This window comes from Rhincodon typus, chromosome 27 (assembly GCF_021869965.1).
Source record: "Rhincodon typus isolate 14 chromosome 27, sRhiTyp1.1, whole genome shotgun sequence".
NCBI lineage: Eukaryota > Metazoa > Chordata > Chondrichthyes > Orectolobiformes > Rhincodontidae > Rhincodon > Rhincodon typus.
Genome location: NC_063358.1, coordinates 30,077,091 through 30,100,980, shown reverse-complemented (window position 1 = coordinate 30,100,980; position 23,890 = coordinate 30,077,091). Strand labels below are relative to the sequence as shown.

At 42.2% G+C, this 23,890-nt stretch overlaps 1 protein-coding gene across 1 annotated transcript in view; it reads left to right on the top strand.

Annotated features, from left to right (window-relative positions):
• csmd2 (CUB and Sushi multiple domains 2) overlaps window positions 1-23,890 on the top strand; it is a 613,472-nt gene that overhangs the window by 318,263 nt on the left and 271,319 nt on the right. Inside the window, exons 22-24 of the mRNA XM_048612954.1 lie at window positions 5,867-6,005; window positions 9,739-9,926; window positions 19,864-20,058. Of these exons, the coding sequence (XP_048468911.1) occupies window positions 5,867-6,005; window positions 9,739-9,926; window positions 19,864-20,058 (522 nt within the window). The remainder of the gene's footprint in view (window positions 1-5,866; window positions 6,006-9,738; window positions 9,927-19,863; window positions 20,059-23,890) is intronic.

Genomic DNA, 23,890 nt, shown 5'->3' with positions numbered 1-23,890 from the left:
ACAGGTTAGGGAGGCAGGGACGAGCTGGACTGGTTTTGGGATGCGGTAGGGGGAGGGGAGATTTTGAAGCTTGTGAAATCCACATTGATACCATTGGGCTGCACGGTTCCCAAGCGGAATATGAGTTGCTGTTCCTGCAACCTTCGGGTGGCATCGTTGTGGCACGGCAGGAGGCCCAGAATGGACATGTCGAATGAGAGGGGGAGTTGAAATGGTTCGCGACTGGGAGGTGCAGTTGTTTATTGCAAACCGAGCATAGGTGTTCTGCAAAGCAGTCCCCGAGCCTCCGCTTGGTTTCCCCGATGTAGAGGAAGCCACACCGGGTACAGCGGATGCAGTATACCACATTGGCAGATGTGCAGGTGAACATCTGCTTGATGTGGAAAGTCTTCTTGGGGCCTGGGATGGGGGTGAGGGAGGAGGTATGGGGGCAGGTGTAGCACCTCCTGTGGTTGCAGGGAAAAGTGCCAGGTGTGGTGTAGCTGGAGGGGAGTGTGGAACGGACAAGGGAGTCACGGAGAGAGTGGTCCCTCCAGAAAGCAGATAAGGGTGGGGAGGGAAAGATGTCTTTGGTGGTGGGGTCGGATTGCAGATGGCGGAAGTGTCGGAGGATGATGCGTTGGATCCGGAGGTTGGTGGGGTGGTACGTGAGGACGAGGGGCTTTCTTTTTTGATTCTTATTGCGTGGACGGGGTGTGAGAGATGAGTTGCAGGAGATGTGGGAGACACGGTTGAGGGTGTTCTCGACCACTGAGGGGGGGAAGTTACGGTCCTTGAAAAACGAGGACAACTGAGATGTACGGGAGTGGAATGCCTCACCCTGGGAGCAGATGCGGCGCAGGCGAAGGAATTGGGAATAGAGGATAGCATTTTTGCAGGAAGATGGGTGGGAGAAGGAGTATTCTAGGTAGCTGTGGGAGTCGGTGGGCTTGAAATGAATATCGGTTTCTAGGTGGTTGCCCGATATGGAGACAGAGAGGTCCAGGAAGGGGAGAGAGGTGTTAGAGATGGTCCAGGTAAACTTAAGGTTGGGGTGGAAGGTGTTAGTGAAGTGGATGAACTGTTCGAGCTCCTTGTGGGAGCACGAGGTGGCGCCAATACAGTCATCAATGTAACGGAGGAAGAGGTGGGGTTTAGGGCCGGTGTAGGTACGGAATAGGGATCGTTCCACGTAACCTACAAAGAGGCAGGTGTAGCTCGGATTCTCCAGCATCTGCAGTTCCTACTATCTCTATACTATCTAATGACTACTTATCGATCAAAATGTGTATCATCATGTCCTGGTATATTATGAACTTTCAGACAATTGTTTTTAAAAATTGCATGCACAGACTATTAAAATAGCCACTTCATATCATGTGATCTTCAATATTTGAGCTTCAATCGATCCTAAGTATCAGTTAAATGCCCAATTATACACAGACGTTCACAGTCATCTGGCAAATTAATGCATCCCTTTGTTTGAGGATGGAAGAGCACAGAAAAGAACGTATCATTTCCAGCTGGCTTATCTCTCCGTATTATCGTGGAAAAAAAATCAGCTTTGAGACTCAGTTGGTATGAGATGGATGTGAATAGACCCAATCAACCTTCTATTGTATTACAAAGACGGAAATTACTGGCAGAACTCAGGTCTGGCTGCATCTGTGGGAAGAAAGCAGAGTTTATATTTCAAGTTGAGTGACTCTTCATCAGAGTGAGTTCTGATGAGGAGTCACTGGATTCAAAACATTAACTCTGCTTTCTTCGCAGAGATGCTGCCAGACCTGCTGAGTTTCGCCAGCAATTTCTGTTTTTGTTCCAGATCTCCAGCATCTAAAGTTCTTTCTGTTTTTCCGCTGTATTACAATGGTTTCCGTAATCTCAACCAGACAGGATCAATCTCTGGGCGTTAAAAAACAGCATATCATGATGGAACCAAAACCGACACACCACTCCTTTGGAAAAAGGATTTTGAACTTTGAAAATGATTTGATGAGGGAACCATTTTGTTGTCTGCTGCCAGAAAAGAGATTTTTTTGTGGGATGTGAGTGTCATTTGCTAGGCGAGCATTTATTGCCCGCCCTTGCTTTGGAAAAGGGGCGGCGATGGCCTTGTGGTATTATCACTGGACTGTTAATCCAGAGACCCAGATAATGTTCTAGGCACCCGGGTTCGAATCCCACCTCGGCAGATAATGGAATTTGAATTAGAAATACATCTGGAATTAATGATGACCATGAATCCATGAGTGATTGTCAGGAAAAACCCATCTGGTTCACTAATGTTCTTTAGGGAAGGAAACTGCCATCCGTACCTGGTCAAGGCCTACATGTGACTCCAGACCCACAGCAATGTGGTTGATTCTTAACTACCCTCTGGTCAATTAGGGATGGGCAATCCCATGAATGAATGTTAATAAAAATGAGATGGAAGCTGCCTTCTTGAGCAAATGTACTTCTTGGGGATTTAGGGACTCCCACAATGCTGTTTGAAAGGGAGTTCTAGGAATTTGGCCCAGTAACATTGAAGGAATAGTGACATGATTTCAAATCAAGATGGAGTATGGTCTGGCGGTGAACAAAAAGCTATTGAATTAGTGTCAAGCCATCAAGTAAGCACATTAATTCACTGCAGAGCTTGTAAGTTAAACATCGTAACAGATTAAAGGATTTTCCCAGTTCAGCTGAGAATCAACCTGCTAGAAGTTCAACAATAAGAAGTTTAAGCCTGCTGAGAATTCTTTGTTCAAAAAACTCTCACTTCAATTGTAAAGTACAAATTTTATCTAAGAAACTGCTATGAAAGAGATTGAGAATTATACGGTGTAACAGTATATTGTCTTCACCTGTACCTAATCTTTTGAGAAAGTGTTATTGTTTGTGAGGTGAATGAATGAATGAGTGAAACATCTCAGGGTGAGTGAGAATAAATAACTTTATTTTTAAACTCATTAGAAGCTTGCTTCTCATAGTGAATGTTTTGGTTTATTGGATGATTAGATATATTGGTGATAGGTGTTTCAAATTTAAAAGTAGAATTCTTCTGCTCCTTGTGGGCAGTGTTTGTTGTTTGATAATTTCATAATTGGATGATTTAATAAATTGGTGCTTTTTTAAAAACAAAAATAAATGGGGTTCTTCCCTGATGGGTGTTGACTTCTGGACATGGAAACGAATTGGTGTTTGTGTTAAACTGTAGAATTACAATAAAACCCTTGTAAATCTCAAAGTCTTTTGCTGCTGAATTCAACATATACATATTAGTCATTTGAACACCCCCTAATACTAAATTCCCCCAAATAACAAAATATCTTCTCAATATCTAACCTGTAAATTGACCTCAAAATATAAAGAAGGGTCACTGGACTCGCAACGCTAACTTTAATTTTTCTCCAAAGAGGCTGCCAGACCCACTGGGTTTTTCCAGCAGTTTCTGTTTTGTTTCTAGATTTTCAGCATCCGCGGTTCTTTGCTTTATTTTAATGCTTCCCTCAGAATCTTTTATGTCCGATTAAGAAACACTCTCATTCTTTTAAACTCCAATGAATAAAAGTGCACTGCTGTCTCTAATTTGCACACGGGTACACACACACACACATTCTAATTCTTCTGATCTTTCCCTTGCTTAATGGTGACAGTTTTAACAACAGAGGCCTTAAAAGCACTTCAAAGAGAAATGAAATAAGGAGGTCACTTGCATCAAGAAGTTTCCTCAATCCCAGCTTTAGAAGAGTTTTAGCAACGAATTTAACACATTTTGTCAGAGCCATGTATCTGACTGGAACATTATTGACAGAAGGACACAAATGATAAAATCTAAAGGCTGCAGGAAGACCCATAGATCTGTTCTTTTTAAGATGGCTAATATTGTATCCTGGGTTTCTAATCTTGAAAGGGGACTTCAGGTAAAATGGATATACAAGGCAACAGATGGGCAAAGGTGATGCTGACGTTTTAGTGTATTGACAGAACTGTAGCTGAAACATAGTAATATAGGTAGACAAACAGGAGACTTGAAGAACACAGCAAGCCAGGCAGTATCTGGAGGAAAGGAGAAGTCAACGTTTTGGGTATTACACTTCTCCGGGTAGGGGGAGCTGCAGGAAAAGAGGGGGCGGAGGGGGGCAGCGGAATGGTACTGATAGGTGGACACTGGTAGTAGGTACAATCTGGTTGGTTGATGGGAGGGATGAATCTGGTTGGTGGCTGGAAGGGAGGGTCATTAGGTGGAATGGAAGGGAGGAGGTGGGGCTGGAATGGGAGGCAGGGGATGGGCGGGAAGGTTATTTGAAATTAGACAACTCAATGTTGAGTCCTCCTGGCTGTAGGGTGCCCAGGTGGAAGATAAGGTGTTGTTCCACAAAATTGCATTGAGTTGCTGCGACACTGGGGGAGGCCAAGGACGGACATGTCAGAAGGGGAGTGGGGGAAGTGAGGGGGTGGAGTTGAAGTGGGCAGTGACCGGGAGGTTAGGTTGACCGTTACAGACCAAGCGGAGATGCTCGGCAAAATGGTCACCTAGTCTACATTTGGTCTCACAGACGTAGAGGAGACCACATCGGGAGCACCAGATGCAATAGACTAGTTTGGAGGAGATGCAGGTGAAGCTCTGTCTCACCTGGAAGGACTGTTTAATGCCCTGGATGGAGGTGAGGGAGGTGGTGTGTGGGCAGGTGTTGCATCTATTACGGTTACAGGGGAAGGCACAAGGCGGGTTGGAGTGGTTGGTGGGGAGTGTAGCGCGAACTAAGGAGTGGGAAAGGGAGAATAGTCCTTGTGGAAGGCAGAGAGGGGTGGGGAGTGATAGATGTTCCAGGTGGTGGGGTCTAACTGGAGTTGGCAGAAGTGTTTGAGGATGATACGTTGGATGCAGAGGTTGGTGGGGTGGAAAATAGATAGTAATATCGACCTGATAACTACTGAGAATTTCAACAAAAGTGTTATTTCCTAGCATGCCAATTGTAGAATATTTATCAATGATATCATAGTCTTCTCGGATAGTTATTGGTCAGTAAGAACTAAATCCAAGAAATATTAATAAATAGAATAAGGCCCTAAAATTATATGGCAATTTTCATTGAATTGTCACTAGCCCTGGTATAACGCATTAGAAAAGGATTGGGATCCAATCACATTGGCTTTTGTTGTTCTACGGATGCAAAGGCTACGATCCCTGCACGTTCCTGAGAGGTACACACTTTTTTTTTGAGGGAAATTGTACTTGACCTGGCTCCATTAGGATCTGGTGTGCCTCTGGAATCTGATACAGTAGACGTTAAGGTTTTCTGGCCTTCAGATAGGGGAATTGGCCTTCAGGTGAAGTGAGGTCCAGACCAAAGACATGTCCCTGATATCCAAAGATTTATCAGCAACAAAGTAATGGTCAACCTATAATATGGGGGATGAAGGGGAAGATCACTGGGCTTTATGCACTCAGACACTAAGCAAATTTGTAAAGCCGCTTTTAATAGGTATGAGGTGCTCAATTTGCCTCAACAATAAATCCAAATGTCTGTTTTAGAGAAGAGTCCTGAGTGACCGTAGAGGACCCTAATATTTTGATGGGTGGCCCAAGCATATATGTCAACAAAATCCACAAGGTCCAGAAGGCCATTGAAGCCTGTGGAGTTAACTGTGTACCAGTGAAAAGCCATTGTCTTTCAGAGACATGGAAGAGAAAGATAATTAGTGTTTAAGAAAAGTAGAGAAATAACCCTTGAGCAAGTAACTTGCCAGACAACTCTACTTTTGACAGATTTAGTCCAAAACAGAATATTATGAATCATTACTTGAAATGTTTTATTTTTAACTCTACAGATGAACAAAACAAAAAATTTCTTTAATTCAGGACAATCTGATTCACAATTTTCTCTCAATTTCCCAGCTCCCTGCGGAGGAAACCTGACTGGGCCCACAGGAATCATCCTTTCTCCCTTTTACCCTGAGCCGTATCCTCATGGCAAGGAATGTGACTGGAAAGTAACAGTGTCACCTGACTATGTTATTTCTCTGACATTCCTAAGGTAAGCTCTGCATGAAAATTAAGTTATTGAAGGGAGTTGCGCAGCTACATGAAAGGAACAGGATTACGGACAAACTATGGTGATGTGGGAATAAACACAACTGCTCTTTGCGAGAGTCAGTCAAACTGCAACAGGTTAAGTGGCATTGTTAGATATTTTCCCATTGATCTGCTTACATTATCTATGGAACATTACAATTTCAGTGTAATAAGCCTAGAGAATAAAATACTACAAAATTAAACATAACTCATTATATTTTTTCAGTTTATAATTGTCACTGAGCACATTCAAAACTTTGAAATACACAGCAATTCAGTGTGAAAAATACCTGACATAATTTGGGTCGAGAGTGGGGAAAATTTGTGTGTCCAGTCAATCTCCTTCTCAGCAGTATATACCATACTGCTGGGCATTGGGGCACAATTTGAATTGAATGATCTGTAGACTCAGGAAGGATATGTTTGAGGTCAAAGAGTTTGACATTTAAAACATCATTATAACATTCAGCAGCACGCTGGCTCAGTGGTTACACTGCTGTCTCACAGTGCCAAGGATCTGGGTTCAATTCCAGCCTCAGGCTGTGTAGAATTTATACATTCTCTCCATGTCTTCATGGTTTCCCTTCAGGTGCTCCAGTTTCCTCCCCCAGTCCAAAGATGTGCTGGTTAGGTGAATTGACCATGCTAAATTGCCTGTAGTGTGCAGGGATGTGCAAGCTAGGTGGATTAGCCATGGGAAATATGAGATTACAAAGATAGGATCGGGGGGGTGGATTTGGATGGGATGCTCTTCAGAGGGCTGATGTGGACTCAATGGGCCAAATGGCCTGCTTGCACACTGTAGGGATTCACTGATTCTAAAATGATCGTCTTGAACATGGCCCACTGCCTGACAGTGTGGAGGAAAAAAGCATGAACTCTTGAGGAAATAATTTCTGATGTCTGATGGATATGTGGGCTGTGCAACTGGGGAAGTGTGAAGATCAGAGAGCGGAAGTGACATCCAGATAAATCCCCAGCGCCCTTATTTGTGCAACTATAATTGTCATTTGCTTGTGCTTTGTGCCTTAAAAATAGAATCTTCCAGCCCTAAAGAAGCCCATTCAGCCCCGTGTTGGCTTTGCAGGAGCTATTTAATTCATTTTTCTATGTTAAGATCAAATGAAAAGGGTTTATGCATTAATAATTCCAAATGGAATGTTGGTGTGGACAAAATTGAGTTAATAATAGTTGAGAATTGTGTTCAGTCAGTTCTAAGGAGAAACGTTATCAGTTCCATGAACAGATAAATGTCACATGAAATCCCTATGTTGCCAACAGTGTTAAATCTAATGTGGTTCAACAAATATAAAAGAATAATATTCACTTGCACATGTTCAACGAATGCTCAGGCATACAAAACATCTTTAATCATTAAAGCTGTTTCATGCTGGTCTTGCAACAGGCTAATTAGGAATCGGGAGATTAGAAGCTGTGTGGCAGTTGGAGGGTGGCATTGTGACCTTTCCTCAACAGGGGTTCACATCCTGGGACTGATGAAGATGCCACGGACATTATCTCCCGCTGAAACTTTGCTAAAAGAACTGTGCTGTGTTAATTTGAGCAGTGTGACAAGATAGCAATTATTGCAGCCCCATGAGCTCTGAGCAGTATGGAATATATTAGACACTAATATCAATATTTTACCATTTTCTGTGCAAATCAATGGGAGATAAACAACAGGTCTTCAGCACATTTTGTTTTTCTCATTAATATGCTCCACATCCTGGAATACTTGGAGGACTGAAGCAGGATTTTGTATAAAACGAAATGCACAGCAAAAACAAAAAGCAGTGATCTTACCCAGAGAAGGTTTTGCTTATGAATTTGGAATCAATATATTTGTTTTTATTGTTGAATATAAGTATCACTGGCTAGGCTAGCATTTATTACCCATCCTGAATGCCCTGGGGAAGGTGAAGGTGAGCTGACGCCTTGAACTGCTATAGTCCAAGGGCTATAGGGACACCAATAGTTCTGTTAGGGAGAGAGTTCTTGAAAATCCGTTTTGCCATGTAAATATCAATGTCTTCTTAAAGTACAGCTTCTGTAATTATTTATTATGTGGAGGTCTTGTGGCACAGTCGGTAGCATTTATGCTTCTGAGCCGGATGTTCTGGATTCAAGTCCCACTCCAGCATGTGACGGCCACTGAAGCTATGTTCACCATGTCCTCAAACAGGATGATCATCTACAAATCCCTCCAAAATACCTGTGGCAGGCAAGAAGTACTAGAGGGTTTCCTGGTCAGCCATGCTTGATGTGGACTGGCAGCTCTCAAACTGTAGCTTCAGGTAAAAGTCTGGTGACCTGTTGCAGGAACACAAAAAAGCCACAGAACAGACATAAGTACATGTTGTGTCTGCCTCATGCAGCAGGATGTGAATGAAGAAAGATGATGCTATATATTACCCACAATATTGGCATCATGACTGTTACTGAAAATGATTGTGTTTGACACATGTAATTTTCCCACAACAGAATTCTCTCATAACCACTCCTTGGTGACAATTGACAGGTAAACAAAATTCTGCAGTTTTTCTTTTTTACAACAGTACTTGAAAGGTTCAGTTAGCTTTTCACATGATAAAATCCCGACAATGTTGAAGGTGGCCATTCGGCCCATCGAGTGTACATTGATCTTCCAAAGAGCATCCTATCCAGACCCATCCTCCTACCCTGTCCCTGTAACCCTGCATTTCCCATAGCTAACCCACCTAGCCTGCACATACCTGGACACCATGGGCAATTTAGCATGGCCAATCCACTTAATCTGTGCATCTTCGGACTGTGGGAGGAAACCGGACCAAACCCACGCAACAACGGAGAGAATGTGTAAACTCCACACCGGCAGTCACTGGAAAATGGATCTTTGTTTCTGTGAGGCAGCAATACTCACCACTCAGCCACCGTGACGCCCCGACATCCCTGTCACTAAAGATAGAGGTCCTGGTAGCTTTTTATGACTCTCTGCCTTACTGCCCTTTCGTGTCGCTTCTTCTCTTCTATCCTCCTCTATTTCCCTGTTTTTCTCTCGTCAGCGTATTTGTTTCATTTTCTCTGTGAGGTAGCTCAGGGGTTTTGCTGTGCTACTTTTACCCAGAGAATGTCAAAAATGCATCATCCCCCCGCCCCCATTGCCTCATTTCTCACTTGGGAAATTTCACAGACGTTAGCAGTGAACATCAATTGCGCAGGACCGGTGTCACAATGTGGCATGCAGGAGTATGGATCTTTGTGGGATTAGACCATTGATTTTTGCTCTCACAGTTAATGTATTCTTCAGGAAGGATGTATTAGACATCTAATTCTCTTTACTCCTCCACTTCAAGAGACACCTTTAGTTACAACAGCGATGATAGAGGCCTGAGATTTATTGCTTTGGAATGAAAGATAGAGTGAGGGAAGGACTGAGACTATAAACAGGGTGAGGAATTATTTTGAAAAATAAGAAAAATGTTTGACCCAACAAAATCGAATTCCTTATACAACAGTAAAGTGGAGCATTAAGTAAGACAAATGGTAACAGGAGAAAAACTTTTCTCATATCATAGTATTGAAACAAAGTCCCTACATTATTCTGTCACAAAGGAAAAATTATCTGTGCTCATGGGCCATGAAGCAGACTTGAAAGTACTTTACTTGAATTACTTTGGAAAGTGATATTGAATTGTGTTCCTCTTCTGTGCTTTCAGCTTCAGTGTGGAGCCAGGCTATGATTTCCTTCATATCTATGATGGACCAGATTCTCTCAGTTCTCTGATTGGCAGCTTTCAGGGCTCACAGGTGCCTGACAAAATCGAGAGCAGCAGCAACAACCTTTTTCTGGCCTTTCGTAGTGACGCCTCGGTCAGCATGATGGGATTTGCTCTTCAGTATACCGGTAACGCATCGTCATCCAAGCAGATCATTCTGTAGACTTTAATTAACAAGAAAATGCTGCTCACCAAAGCCTCAGGGGCACAACTTTCACATGTAGTTCTGATGTGTCCAATCATGCATGTATCCTTCTTTTAAACAAAAAGCAAAAAGTAACTGAGATGATTTTTAGTTAAAATTGATTTTGTTCTGTTGCCGTCTGTTATTCTGATTATATTGCAAAATTCCAGGCTATGAATAGCTGGTTGGCTGGTTCACAGCAGAACTGTGTGGGTGCAGATCATTATTCTTCCAGAGAAGCTGGCCGGGAAGTGTGTTAGTGGTGGGCTGGAGTGGGGAATGGGATTGGCTGTGTTATGGACAAAAAAAAACTGCAGATGCTGGAATCCAAGATAGACAAACAGGAGGCTGGAAGAACACAGCAAGCTTGGCAGCATCTGGAGGAAAGGAGCAGCCAACCCGAAACGTTGACTGCCACTTTCCTCCAGATGCTGCCTGGCCTGCTGTGTTCTTCCAGCCTCCTGTTTGTCTACTGTGGCTGCGTTATGACCAGGAAAACGGGGAGGAAAGGAATAAATGAAACTCAGAAGCCAAGCAACACTGGATCACCCGTTCAGTGACAGTGGTTGCTCTGCTACCTGTCTCATTGATGGGCTAATTTTATTGAGAATACAGAGTTTATGCAACCAGGGCCATTAATGGTTCTGACCTCAGCAGAGTAGACCAAGGCCCACCACTGCCAGTCCAGCGGATCAACAGTCTTAGCTGTGTCCCTGTTACTATTGGCCATTTCTGAAGCTTCAAGACACTGTGTGTGAATCTCCTCTCTGGTGCCATCACATCCTTCCTCATGTGAGGAACACAGTACTCCAGCTTGGCCGATCTAATACCTTATACAGATCCATCATTACTTTTTTGCTCTTATATTCAAAGCATTTACTAATAAACACAAATATTTCACATACACATGCCTTCTTAACCACCTAATTCACCTGTCCCATTGCCTTCAAGAATCTGTGGGCATGTACCACCATATCCCTATGATCCTCTGAACTTCCTAAGATCTTAGCGTTCATCATATACTCCCTTGTCTTGTTAGAGCTCCCAAAATGAATCACTTCACACTTTTTCATGGTTAAATTTACTTTACCATTGTTCTGTCCACCTGACCAGTACATCTATATTTTCCTATAGTCTCAGGCTTTCCTCCTCATTAGCTATCACACCACCAATTTCCATAGCATTGGGAACTTACTGATCCCTCATTCATGTCTAGATCATTAATGTACATGACAAACAGAAGAGACCCAGTAGAAACCATACATTATGCCACTGGACTCAAGCTTCCAATCACAAAAGCAATTTTTAATTAGCATCCTCTGCCTCCTGCTGCTAAGGTAGCTTGCTTACCCAAGTATCAATCCATCTCTGCCTTAAAAAATAATCAGAGATTCTGATGCTATTATCTTTTCAGGAATTGAGAATTCCAAAGACTCATGACTCTGAAAGAAAACAAATCGCCTCATCTCTGTTTTGAATGGGCAACCCTAGTTTTTAAATAGAGACCCCTAGTCCTTAAGAGAAATTATTCACTTCACACCTACAGTGTCAAAAATCCTCATGATGTTTTAGGAACTTAAGATCCTAAGACCTCTCAGAAAATACTACAAATAAATGAAAGTGCTCACGTTGGCTCAGTTGCTGAGTACTGCTTACTCCTTCCCCTGATTTGTAGGTTCATATGTATGTTGTTGCCCCAAGTCAGAAAGATGCAATTTCAGGTCCCAGTTCAGAGACTTGAGTACAAGGATCTAAACTGATCCTTCAGCACATCAAGGACTTTGGCCTTTCAGTGGATTTGCTAAACTTATTTGTTCCCTGTAGGTCGATTATAAAATCTCCCATGGCAATATTTTGAAGAAGCTAAGAAGATTCCTGATCAATATTTATCCCTCAACATAAAATAAACCAAAGTATTTAGTCATTATTACATTGCTACACTTCCTCCAATACTATAGTGACAACACTTCAACAGTACAACCTTGGCTGTAAAGTGCACTGGGATGTCCTGTGGAGATGAAAGGGGTGAAAGAAATACAAGTCTTTCTTTTTTCTTTCTTTTAACCATAGAAGCATAATGAGTCATAATTTGTTGAATTTAGGTAACTCGATTGTATTCACATAAAGTATTAAGTTAAATAAACATGGGCTTGTTGCTGAGGGAACTACTGAGGGAAATAAAACCGGTTAACATTATGTTGACTAACTGTCATACAAGTGAATGCCAGTGTAATGAGGATCTCGGGATTCTCAGGAAATGCAGTCATGATTTGTGGTTTAAGGAATTTGTCGTAGAGTATAAGAATGTATTTACATTCAGTGTTATATTTTCATTTTAACAGAGAAGAGCTAAACTCAGTTTAATGGGTAATGCCATAATCATCATTAGTGAAGAAGCACAAACAAAACATACCTTCAGATAAGCTGCAGGTATTTGTTTAAATGAGGGAATCACCAGTTTTAAGTCTTTAGGTAAAGGCAGGATGGAAAGAGAGTGCAACAAAGGGAGCTGATGAATGGAGAGATGTTGAAGAAGGGGCAAGTATGGGGGTGAGAGGTACACAGGCGACTTTGAAGTCTTTACATTCCACATGATGATAGTTTTAACGGAAGCATCCAGCCCAAAACTCTGGGAGATCCTTGCCTTTGCAATGTTTGATGCTTATCCTTGTACAAAACCAAAATACTGCAGATGGGGGAAATCTGAGCTCTAAATATGAAATACTGGAAGTATTCAGCAGGTGTGCATAGAGAAACAGATTGAACAATTCTGATCAATAATCTTTCATTGGATTGACAAAATGTCAGCAACGCGGGATTTTAGGCCTATTTCTATCTGCAGAGAATTCACCAGACGATTCTAGAGGGTGTGCAGGGCCAGAGGGACCAGGGTGTATACATGCACAGCTCATTGAAGGTGGGAGAGCATGTTGAGAGAGCAGCTAATGAAACATATATCATCCTCGACTTTATTAATAGGTCCTTATTAATAGAGTTCAAGTACAAAGCGGTTATGTTAAAATTGTAGCTGTTTGAGAGTATTGCATCCAGTTCTGGGAGCCACACTTCAGGAAAGATGTGAAGCCATTATGGAGTATGAAGAAACAACTCAAGAAAATGGTTTCCAGGATAAGGACTTTATGGTGTGCAGATTGGAGGGGTTCTGCGGTGAAGAGAATGTTGAGAGTTTTGATTAAAACATCGTTTTTTAGGTTAGGATTTGAATGCACTGTCTTCAGAGTTTGGTGGAGGCAGATCCAATTGAATAATTTAAGAGGGAATTAGATTACAATCTGAAAAGGAAGACATTCATGGCCACAGGGAGAAGGCCAGAGAGTTGAGCTGAGCAAATTGCTTTTTCAGGGAGCCATCATTGACTTGATGTATTGGGAGCTGTCATGTTAGTATCCCAATCTCTGAACCAGGGGACCTGGGTTCAAGTCCCACTTGCTGCATGGGTATATAATAACATCTCTGTGTAGATTGATTGGAAAATATCTCGACATGATGTGTCATCGAGTCCCTACAGTGTGGAAGGAGGCCATTCAGCCCATCATGTCTGTACCGACTTGCTGAAGAGCTTCCTCCCAGACTCAATCCCCCCCCAACCCCACAACCTCACATTTAAAATGGCTGATCCACCTGGGCTGCACACCCCTTAATACTGTGGGGAAACTTAGCCTGGCCAATCCACCTGACCTGCATGTCTTTGGACTTTGGGAGGAAACTGGAGCATGCAGAGAAAACCCATGCAGACACAGGGAGAATGTGCAAACTCCACACAGTCAGTCACCTGAGGCTGGAATTAGACTCTGATCCCTGGTGCTGTGAGGCAAATGTGCTAACCACTGAGCCACTGTGCTGCCCGTGTCAAATGCTGTCCTTCTCTGCAGTAACCATCCTCACATCCCACAGTCACTTGGACAACTAAATAGCAGCATTTTTTTAAGAAGTGCAATCTTGATGCAGAACTGTTTGGTATCCAGTCTTGTTTAAACCTCTCGATACTGTGATACTGCTCCCAAGCCTTAATCTCAGTATAAAGCCAAAGATAGACATATAACAAGCAATTTTTCTATCCATAGCACATTCTGAGAAAGTTACCCCTGTATCATAATTCACCCTTGGGAGATAAGTGAATAGCATGTTGAACAGTACAGAGTCAACTGAGCCTTAACCTGCTATTTAATGTTCCACTGGTTTAAGATTAAGTTAAGAAGCTTCAATTCAAAAGGACAATGCTGAAAACTTGAAATAAAACAGAAAATGTTGTATCTACTCAGCAGGTCGGATATCATCTGTGGAGAGAAGCAGATGGAATCATTCCTGCCTACCAAATAGAGAAGCCTATGTTGCTTCTTATTTTTATTCATTTGTGGGATGAGGGCATCACTGGCTAGGCAGCATTTATTTCCCATCCCTAATTGCCCAGCGGGCAGTTAAGAGTTAACAACATTGCTGTGGGTCTGGAGTCACATGCAGGCCAGACCAGGTAAGGATGTCAGTTTCCTTCCCGAAAGGACATGAGTGAACCAGATGGATTTTTTTCTACCTGACAATCGGCAACGATTTCACAGTCATCATTCGACTCCTAATTCCGAATATTTATTAAATTGAAGTTCCACCTTTTGCCATGGCAGGGTTCGAACCCATTTCCACAGAATGTTACCATCTCTGAATTAATAGTCTGGCGATTATATCACTAGGCCACTACCTCCTCTCTTTTTAGGAAAATGCCTGTATCATGCCCCTCAGGCACTTATGTTGACAGCTGAGGACTTTACCTGGGATCAAGGACCGGGGCAGAAAATCCATGCGGGTACCCATGGCCACCCCCTTTGTCTGTAGGAAGTGGGAGGAATTGAAAGAGAAGTTGTTGAGGGTGAGGACGAGTTCGGCTAAGCGGATGAGGGTGTCAGTGGAGGGGGACTGGTCGGGCTTGCAGGACAGGAAGAAGTGGATGGCCTTTAGGCCATCTGCATGGGGAATGCAGGTGTATCGGGACTGGACATCCATGGTAAAGATGAGGTGTTGGGGACCGGGGAATTGGAAGTTCTGGAGGAGGTGGAGGGTGTGGGTGGTGTCACGGACGTAGGTAGGGAGTTCCTGGACCAAGGGGGAGAAAATGGAGTCCAGATAGTTGGAGATAAGTTAGGTGGGGCAGGAGCAGGTGAAGACAATGGATCGACCAGGGCAGTCAGGTTTGTGGATTTTGGGAAGGAGATAGAAGCGGGCGTTGCAGGCTTGGGGAACGATGAGGTTGGAGGCCGTGGGTGTGAGGTCATAGTTATTTCCATAAGTAAACAGATAATGTTTATTTATGTCTGAATATAACCTGAACTGTTCTTGTGTCAGCATCTGTAAACAGTTTTGCTTGAATGCAATACTTGCTTGCAATTAACAACCATGGAAATGAATTTACTGGAGAGCAGTTTTGCACAAATTTTAAAAAAAGTAAAGCCCCTCCTTCATGTCAAGTACCTCTGTGCCTTTGCTGTAATTTCGGAATCATGGAAATGCCCTGTTAATATTGTATTTACCGATACGATTTGGACTGAAGGAACCATGAAACACAATAATAAGATTTCGACTGTGGTACACCTCAAGAATTTTTCACAGCTTAGCCATTAAGTTTCAATTGTCTCTTTAAAATACATGAAGAAAATGACTCTCTCCTGAAGGTAAATGCTCCTTATCTCTAGCATCATAGTACATAGTCTCTGTGGGTTTGTATTCCTCACCCCTAGAGTTCTGAGTTCAATATTGATGCTCCCATTTTCCAGATATGAAATGAGTGCCCACTAAGAAATTTAACAGCCTGTGCCTTTACCTGATTAGTACAGGCATTCGACTCATGAGTGCTTTGATTAGGCAATGAAGTGCTGGATCCCTGTTGAGCCTTTTTTTCTCAGCATCCAGTTCCATCCACTTTACTGGGATGATTGGCTGACCCCAGTTGCTATAAATAAAAATTAGACAATTGAGCACCTCTCTCTGGTAGACCTGTGAAATGTGACATTTTCCTCACTCTGCATTACCAACTCTGGAAAATTCAGACCAAAAGTATAAAAACCAAATGGTTTTGTTGAATGAATTTTGTCACTAGATTCTGTTTTAAAGATTTTCAACATCGGACGTGGTACAAAGGAAATAATCTAGTTGCTATGATTCTTTTTATTGATCCACCTTTAATAAAAGCTGAGACTGACTTCAATAATCCTTTCTACTTTTCACTTACTAATGATTTTTCATTTTAAAAAACCTTTTCTCCAGAAAAAAGTACGTATGAGTGATATGACCATTGTAAATTGTCTGTCAGAATTTTAATGATTAAAGAAAGAATTCAAATATTAATGGCAATATTCCCCGATAATATTTCAGCTGTCACGTGGTCTGTAACTCCTCTATTCAGTTTTTGGCTCCTTCACTGACAACACCAATTACATTTGAATAACGGCAGAATTATAGGCCTCCCCACCCCCAATGGAATGAGTACATGGCTGGGCGATGATGAGAATTATTGCCAGTCTATCAATTTAAGGTCATTATTGCTGCCGTCAGTCATTTAACCCAAGACAGGGGGAGACCAGATCCAGCAAACTCCCTGATTTGAATAAGTGGTTGATCTTATTAATGAGTTTGTTGTCAGCTCCTCAAAAGCCAGTTTGGAATTCTTGTGGGAGCGCACAATATTTGCTCAAGATTTGCACAATGGAACATGAACAGTCCAGATACGGGGAGGTGGCAGCACAGCAGTGAGCTTTGTTCAATAAAAGGCAGCAGACCAGCGAGAGGCACTCAGCCATTTGTGCATAGGTACCATTGGGTGAGCAAAGAAGGCCACATGAGAGAACTGCTCATACTCAATGGGTGCAGAGGTTTGGGGCCATAGGGGAAAGAGGATGTCACAAATTGTTCTGACTGAAGCTAAGTTTAAATAAGGTGACTGCTGCAATGGGCATTAAGGTTTTCAGAGATTGGGTCAAGTAGCAATGAGGATTTACATCCTCACTTGTAAGGGTGGTGCCAGGTCATGAGAAGGGCAAAAGAGAGGAGTGAGGACCAGAAGTGGAATGGAGATCATACCTGCAACACCCACCGAGGAAGGAACTACCTGGATGTGTAAGAACACCATTGCTGCCGGAAACTGCATGAGCCCAGATGATTGGTTAACTAAGTTTGTGTCCTTGAACTGGAAGAATGGTCAACATGCAACATTGTTCACCATTGCCCTTTGCCAGCCAGCAAGTGAAGTCATTGTGTCCTTGAATATCCTCACCCCTGGCTCCTGCCAATGATCAGGAACTGGCATTGGTGGAGTCTCTGAAGCAGCAGCAGCACACCACAGCATCTTGCAGGTCACTGCTGCCTATTTGTGACATTGACCAATACAAACAATTCATGTAGACATGACATGCGGGGAAAATGGTAGTGAGGCACCTCCCCCCCACCCCACCACCACCTCGAATGTGAGATTCCGTTCAAAGCAAGTCACTTCATGTGCACCATGTGACTACAAGAAGGGCTTCTCTATGAACAGGATGTTGCCATCCAGCCAAAATACCACCCAAATATGCAACATGATATATGAGTTTCAGTGCCAGTGTGATGCCATGTGCATAGGCCATACATCTCAATGACTGGTGTTTTCAGTTCTGACGAAGGGTCACCAGATCCAAAGCGTTAACTCTGATTTCTCTTCACAGATGCTGCCGGACCTGCTGAGCTTTTCCAGCAATTTCTGTTTTTGTTGTCAGCTTGCGTCAAACAGCATGTGCTTTTGCCTCTTTCCAACTGGTGGAGTATTGCTTGTACTCAGCATGCCCATAGTTACTAAACTACGTATCCAATATGAATATGTTATTTTGTAGGACTTACCGAACAATCCCGAGTGTGCCACAAATTACAATAACAGGAAACATAAATTATCATTCAGGCTCACAATGTGGCTCACAAATGTTTGCCCCAAGCTACAGCTATTCAAAGCCCAGCCTTCTGCAGGCAAAAGGAACTTGTACATCTACATCGGTGAGACCAAGCAGAGGCTCAGAGACCATTTTGTAGAGCATCTGCACTCCGTTGCGACAAACAACAATACCTTCCGGTCGCGAACCATTTTAACTCCCCCTCCCACTCCCTGGGTGTCATGTCCATCCTGGGCCTCCTCCAGTGTCACAATGACGCCACCCACAAACTGGAGAAGCAGCACCTTGTATTCCGCATCAGGAGCCTACAACCCAATGGTCTCAATGTGGACTTTACCAGTTTCAAAATCTCCCCACCCCCGGCCTCATCCCATGACCAACTCTCCCTCTCATCCCCGCCTCCTTGACCTGGCACAACCTGTCCATCTTCTCTCCCACCTATCTGCTCTTCCCACCTCACTGACCAATCCCCACGACTGCCTACCTGCACTCACCTATCACCATCCCACCTACCTTCCCCAGCCACAGCCCCACCCCTCCTCTCTCTATTTATTTCTGAGCTCCCTTCCCCCTCCCCATTTCTGAAGAAGGGTTTGACCTGAAACATAAACTTGCTTGTTCCTCTGATGCGGCCTGACCTGCTGTGTTCCTCCAGCTCCACACTGCATTATCCCTGACTCCAGCATCTGCAGTTCTTGCTAACCTTTGTACAGGTATTGTGCTTTTTTGATGTAACAAAAGCATGGGGTGCATTGTATCCTGCTTGGACCAATCAGAATCTACGATTCAACTAATTATCAACATGTTTCTTATAAATTGTTGTTCTCTTTGAAATATTTTCATCTTGCATCTGTCCTGATGAGTGCGAAAGGAAAAGCTTTGATAGCAGATCTGTTTTGTTTCAGTAATACTCAGAAGTCTGACATGTGAGTACATGTCTCACAGTTGACTCTCTTAGCTTATCACTTCTGCTGCCCTGCACCCAGCTCCATGACTGAAGGGAAACTACCCACTGTTGATTCGACCTCCCACGTATCCTCCTGGTCACTCATATCCTGTTCTTCATCCTGTGCCAATCTTTCTGACCATGCATAGGACATACACAATGAACATGACTATATCTGCACTCGTGGAGCTTGCACTCAGATGATCTGATAGTGCTAGCTTTGCTGTCTCGGAATTTTTACCCTGATCAGTCAACAGCTCTGTGGTGCTTACTTTCTATGACTGTTCCTCTGGCAGACGCGAAGATCATGAGAATGGGCCATTGACAGCACAGACCTTTGTAAAATGTCCTATTGAGGAAATAGCCAGACAGATGATTACAACAAGGTCTTCCAGACAGTAGGTCTTAAACGGTTAGACATTCTTCAAATTGGTTGCACACCAAAGAGGATACTCAGGCACTCAGAGAAGGAGGGCTGAAGGCAGATCTGGAGATTCAGAGATGCTGGAGCAGAAGGAGGTGAGGCCATGGAAAACATTGTAATTGGAAAGAGCATTTGAGTTTGATCTGCTGATGATGAGGCTTACCAGTGTATGAATGTATTTATAGATGTGGGTACTATTCTAAAGAGTATTTTCTTGCCTAGTGAGTGCTTCTGTGCACCCCGAAATTGTGGAAGTGCCACAGAAGTATGTGTCTTTGTATTATTTGCTCTGAATCTTCTGCCATCTCCCCAAACCAATTGGCTGCTACCATCAGACTGAGAAACATGCAAGAAAATTGTGTTAGCACCACTGCCTTGAAGCTCAGAATGTCCTGGAAATGTGTTGTTAGATGGACCTGTTTAGTTTTAGTTGTTAATGCTGTAATCTAACAAATTGCTTTTAACAATACAGCTAAAGTCAACATGGGCTTTGCAGAGTTTGTCATCAACAAAACTTAATGCAATTAACTGTTGCCAGTAAGTAAACAGCGCATGAATTAACAATTTTACTTTTTTGTTGTTAAAGAGAACCCCAGAGAATCTTGCTTTGATCCTGGAACCATCAAGAATGGGACAAGGGTGGGGACACACCTCAAGCTTGGATCCACAGTGACTTTTTACTGTGACAGTGGCTATGAAATCGTTGGCTATTCAACTCTGACTTGCATCATGGGAGCAGATGGAAAACCTTCCTGGAACAAGCCTGTTCCGTCCTGTTCAGGTAACTGCACCAACATGTAGAAAAGTTCAAGTTGTACCAAAGTGCAATTTACTTGGCAGCAACTACTATTTCCTTGCTATACGGAAAGGTAATTTTTATAATAGTCTTGTTCCATCCTGTCCATTCCATTTCAAAATACATTTCCTTTCTGGTTTTGCAAAGGCCAACGTGGTATATACCATTCAATACCAAGGTACCTAGGCAGCCTTACTGTTTATGAATTTTGCTGTGGATGGATCTTTTGAAGGTTCATCAAAGCAGCAATGTTTCCTTTAATCTCTATTTTTTCTCACAATTAATATGTCCTTATTAATTCTTTGAATAGCATGGTTGGTAATGAGGTTTCAATCACAAGAGAGATCTTGGATGTTTTTCTTTTGCCTTCACCACATGCGTGGTAAATTGACATGTTGTAATATTTTGAAATGCAGTTTGTGTACATTGTTCACTTATAGCTGCCATACCAAACAACGCTAATAGATGGAGCTGTACGAAAAAGAAAAAAGCATGGAGCAATTGATTGATAAAAGATCCGTATTATTTGTTCATACGGTCCTGCATCCTGCTTGATCTGTCTTTAGCTGCTGTCAAATCTCCACAATAACTAATAACCAAGAATCAGTAATTTTATGTAATATATCATTTGCATTTGTTATCCAACTTGCCAAGTTTCCATTCTGTGCCAGCAAAACTAGATAGTTCTAAAATGGATGGCTAATCTGCTAGGCCACATTCCCACTGATGTTGTGAATGCAAGAATTACTTGTTTACCTTGTGTGCATCTGTTTCCCAGGTTAAAACTACACACGAGAACAGGTCAGTAACATTCAGTAATTGTGCCTCCTGGCTCAGAAGTGTGTGATGCATTCAAAGATTATTCAAAAAGATCAAGTAGCCATTCTCTGTTGGTGACCAATATTGATTGGGTGGAACCCTATTGTAGGCCTGAGAAAAATACCCATGAGCAAGGATCGATGACTGCGTAGTTGCATCCATTACCACTATCTTACATAGAAAATAATTATGAAAGTTCAGACACTAGCTACCAGAAAACCAATCAGTCATACCATTCACGGCATTTTTTTATTAAACTGTTATCAGTGGCTACAATATTTTCTGAGATTTCTAATGATGCCCTTCACATTCCGGCAATGTGTTATTTCTTCAGGTTACTTCTGTCAGGTTTTTAAGACTACAGTTGAAGTACTTCCCCTAACCCCACTTTGCAAACTAGGATTATTGGGAAACATTATTGTCATTCATCATCTCTCTTACTCCAACCCCCTAATGTTCGATTTTCCTCAGATTTTCATTTTTCATTTTGAAATTTTTTTTCTGTTAGATTTGAATGATTGGCCTTTTTTCTGCTCTTTTATTGGCTAAAGTGCCTAACATTTGTTCTGTGCTTTTTGTCATTTTTTTTTCCATGAAAGCTGAGTTACCCAGTCATGAGGAATAGGGCATTTATTAATTCAATATTTTTAGCTTGGATTTCATAAGATGCTGCAAAATGCTCCGTTAGTTAGGGAAGAATATCCCCTGGCACACTTCATGACACCCCCCCCCCCCCCCCCCGCCCCCCCGAAGGATAGGCTATTATATTGAGAAGTTCCTGAGTTGTGAATATAAATGGCATGAAAATATAAATGAAAATTACTTTCTATTAATTTTAGCCTGTCATTTTGCACTTATTTTGAGCATCAACTTGTTTGCAATGCACCATCATAATTGAATTGCTTTCATGATCTAAATTTTAATCTGTTCATTCCACCTGAATATAATATTTGAAAGATATGATCAGGTATTTTTGTTACATTTATTAGTTCAGAAACGTTATTGTCCTTTTAAACCTGGGTTCCTGACAAATAGCACAATGAATTTATAATTAATTTTGGCACTTAGTGAACATTTGGAACCAGAAATAATGTTTCAATATTTACTAATGCCATTGTTCTGTCCGCACTTTGAACATTTGTGCTGACGCATTTCAAAGTGAGCACACACTAATCCATGGGAACAAGGGGAGCTCTCTTAATCTATCCAGCATGTTTACTGAGATCATGGCTGATATCCGATCTAATTTCATATATGTGCTTGGTCTCGTATCCCTTAATATATAAACCTCATGTTTAAATTCATTGTGGATCTAGTTTGTGTTAATTGCCATTTGCAGAGAAGAGTTTCACATTTATATGATCTTTCATGTGTAGAAATGTTTCCTTATCTGAAAGATTTGCTCTAATTTTTAGAAGAAGCCTCATTGTTCTGGTTTCTTGACTTGCAAGACAGTTTCTCTCCATGTGTTCATAGTATCTTGAAAACCTCAATCAAATCACTTCTTAACCTCATTGCAGCAATTCTAATAATGGAATTAAATAACTCATAGAATAGAATCCCTACAGTGTGGAAACAGGCCCTTCGGCCCAACAAGTCCACACCAACCCTCAGAACATCCCACCCAGACCCATCCAATCTACACATCCTTGACCATAATGGGCAATTTAGCATGGTCAATCCACCTAGCCTGCACATCCTTGGACTGTGGGAGGAAACCCACACAGACACGGGGAGAATGTCCAAACGCCACACAGACAGTTACCCGAGGGTGGAATCGAACCCAGGTCCCTGGCACAGTGAAGCAGCAGTGCTAACCACTGAGCCACTGTGCTGCCCCTAGTTTTTGTAATTTCTCTCATAGAACCCCTGATTCTATGCATTATTCAGGTAAACCTATACTGCATTCCTTCAAGGCCAATATAGGTATAGAGATCAGAAAACCTCTCAGTGCTGTGTGGTCTTGCACTGCTCTGAAACAGGGTATTGAATTGCTCAAGCATAACCTCTAACCCCTTGTATTTTCATCCTCTAGAAAGGAAAAGCAACATTCCATTAGATATTTTGATTATTTTCTGTATCTTTTCAAAGTTTTTTATCATCTGTGTGCAGAGACTCCAAGCCTCTGGACCTCTGCTCCTTCTAACTTTGCATCATTTCGACAAACCCTGTTATCCTCTTTTTAAGCCCCAAGTGGATGGCCTCACATTAAAGTACGTTGAAATCTATTTGCCACAGATTTACCCATTGACAATGTATTAATGTCTGCTTATAATTTTGTGCTTCATCCACAACTTTATCTTTGTGGCATCAGCAAACTTGGTTATGGATATCCCATCATCTATTACTCTTATTAATACATATGGTGAATAATTGAAACTTCAGTACATATCTTTGTGGGATACCACTCATGACATGCAAACAGTTTGAGAGCCTGTGCATTATGTTGAATGCCCTCTGCTACTTGACCATTTTCCTCTCCAGGACAGTACTTTGCATCGTATTCCATGAGTTTCAACTTCATCAAACTGTCTCTTACAAGGGACTTCATCTTAGGCCTTCTGGAAGGCTATATGAATAAAATCTATATCCATTATTTCAGCTGCTTCTTCAAAAAATCCAATCAGGCTCATCAGGTAGTACCGACTCTTTACAAATTGAAGCTGGCACTCTCTAATCAGCTGAAAATTTTCAAGATTATCAGTCACCCTATTCTTAATCATGGACTCCAGTACCTCCCTGACAGCAGATGTCAGGCTAACTGGTTTATCATTCCCCAGTTTGCACTTTCTTCAACAATAGACTGACTTGTACAGTTTCTCAGTTCTCAAAGAGCTGGTCCCGGCTTGAAAGAACTTTCAAAGACTAGTGTTAAGCGATCTGCAATTTTCTCCCCAACTTTCTTTAAACCCTGGGATGGAAACATTCAGTCCTGGGAGTTTGTCTCTTCTTAGTGTCATTATTTCCTTCATGATTGTCATTTATTTTAACATGATTC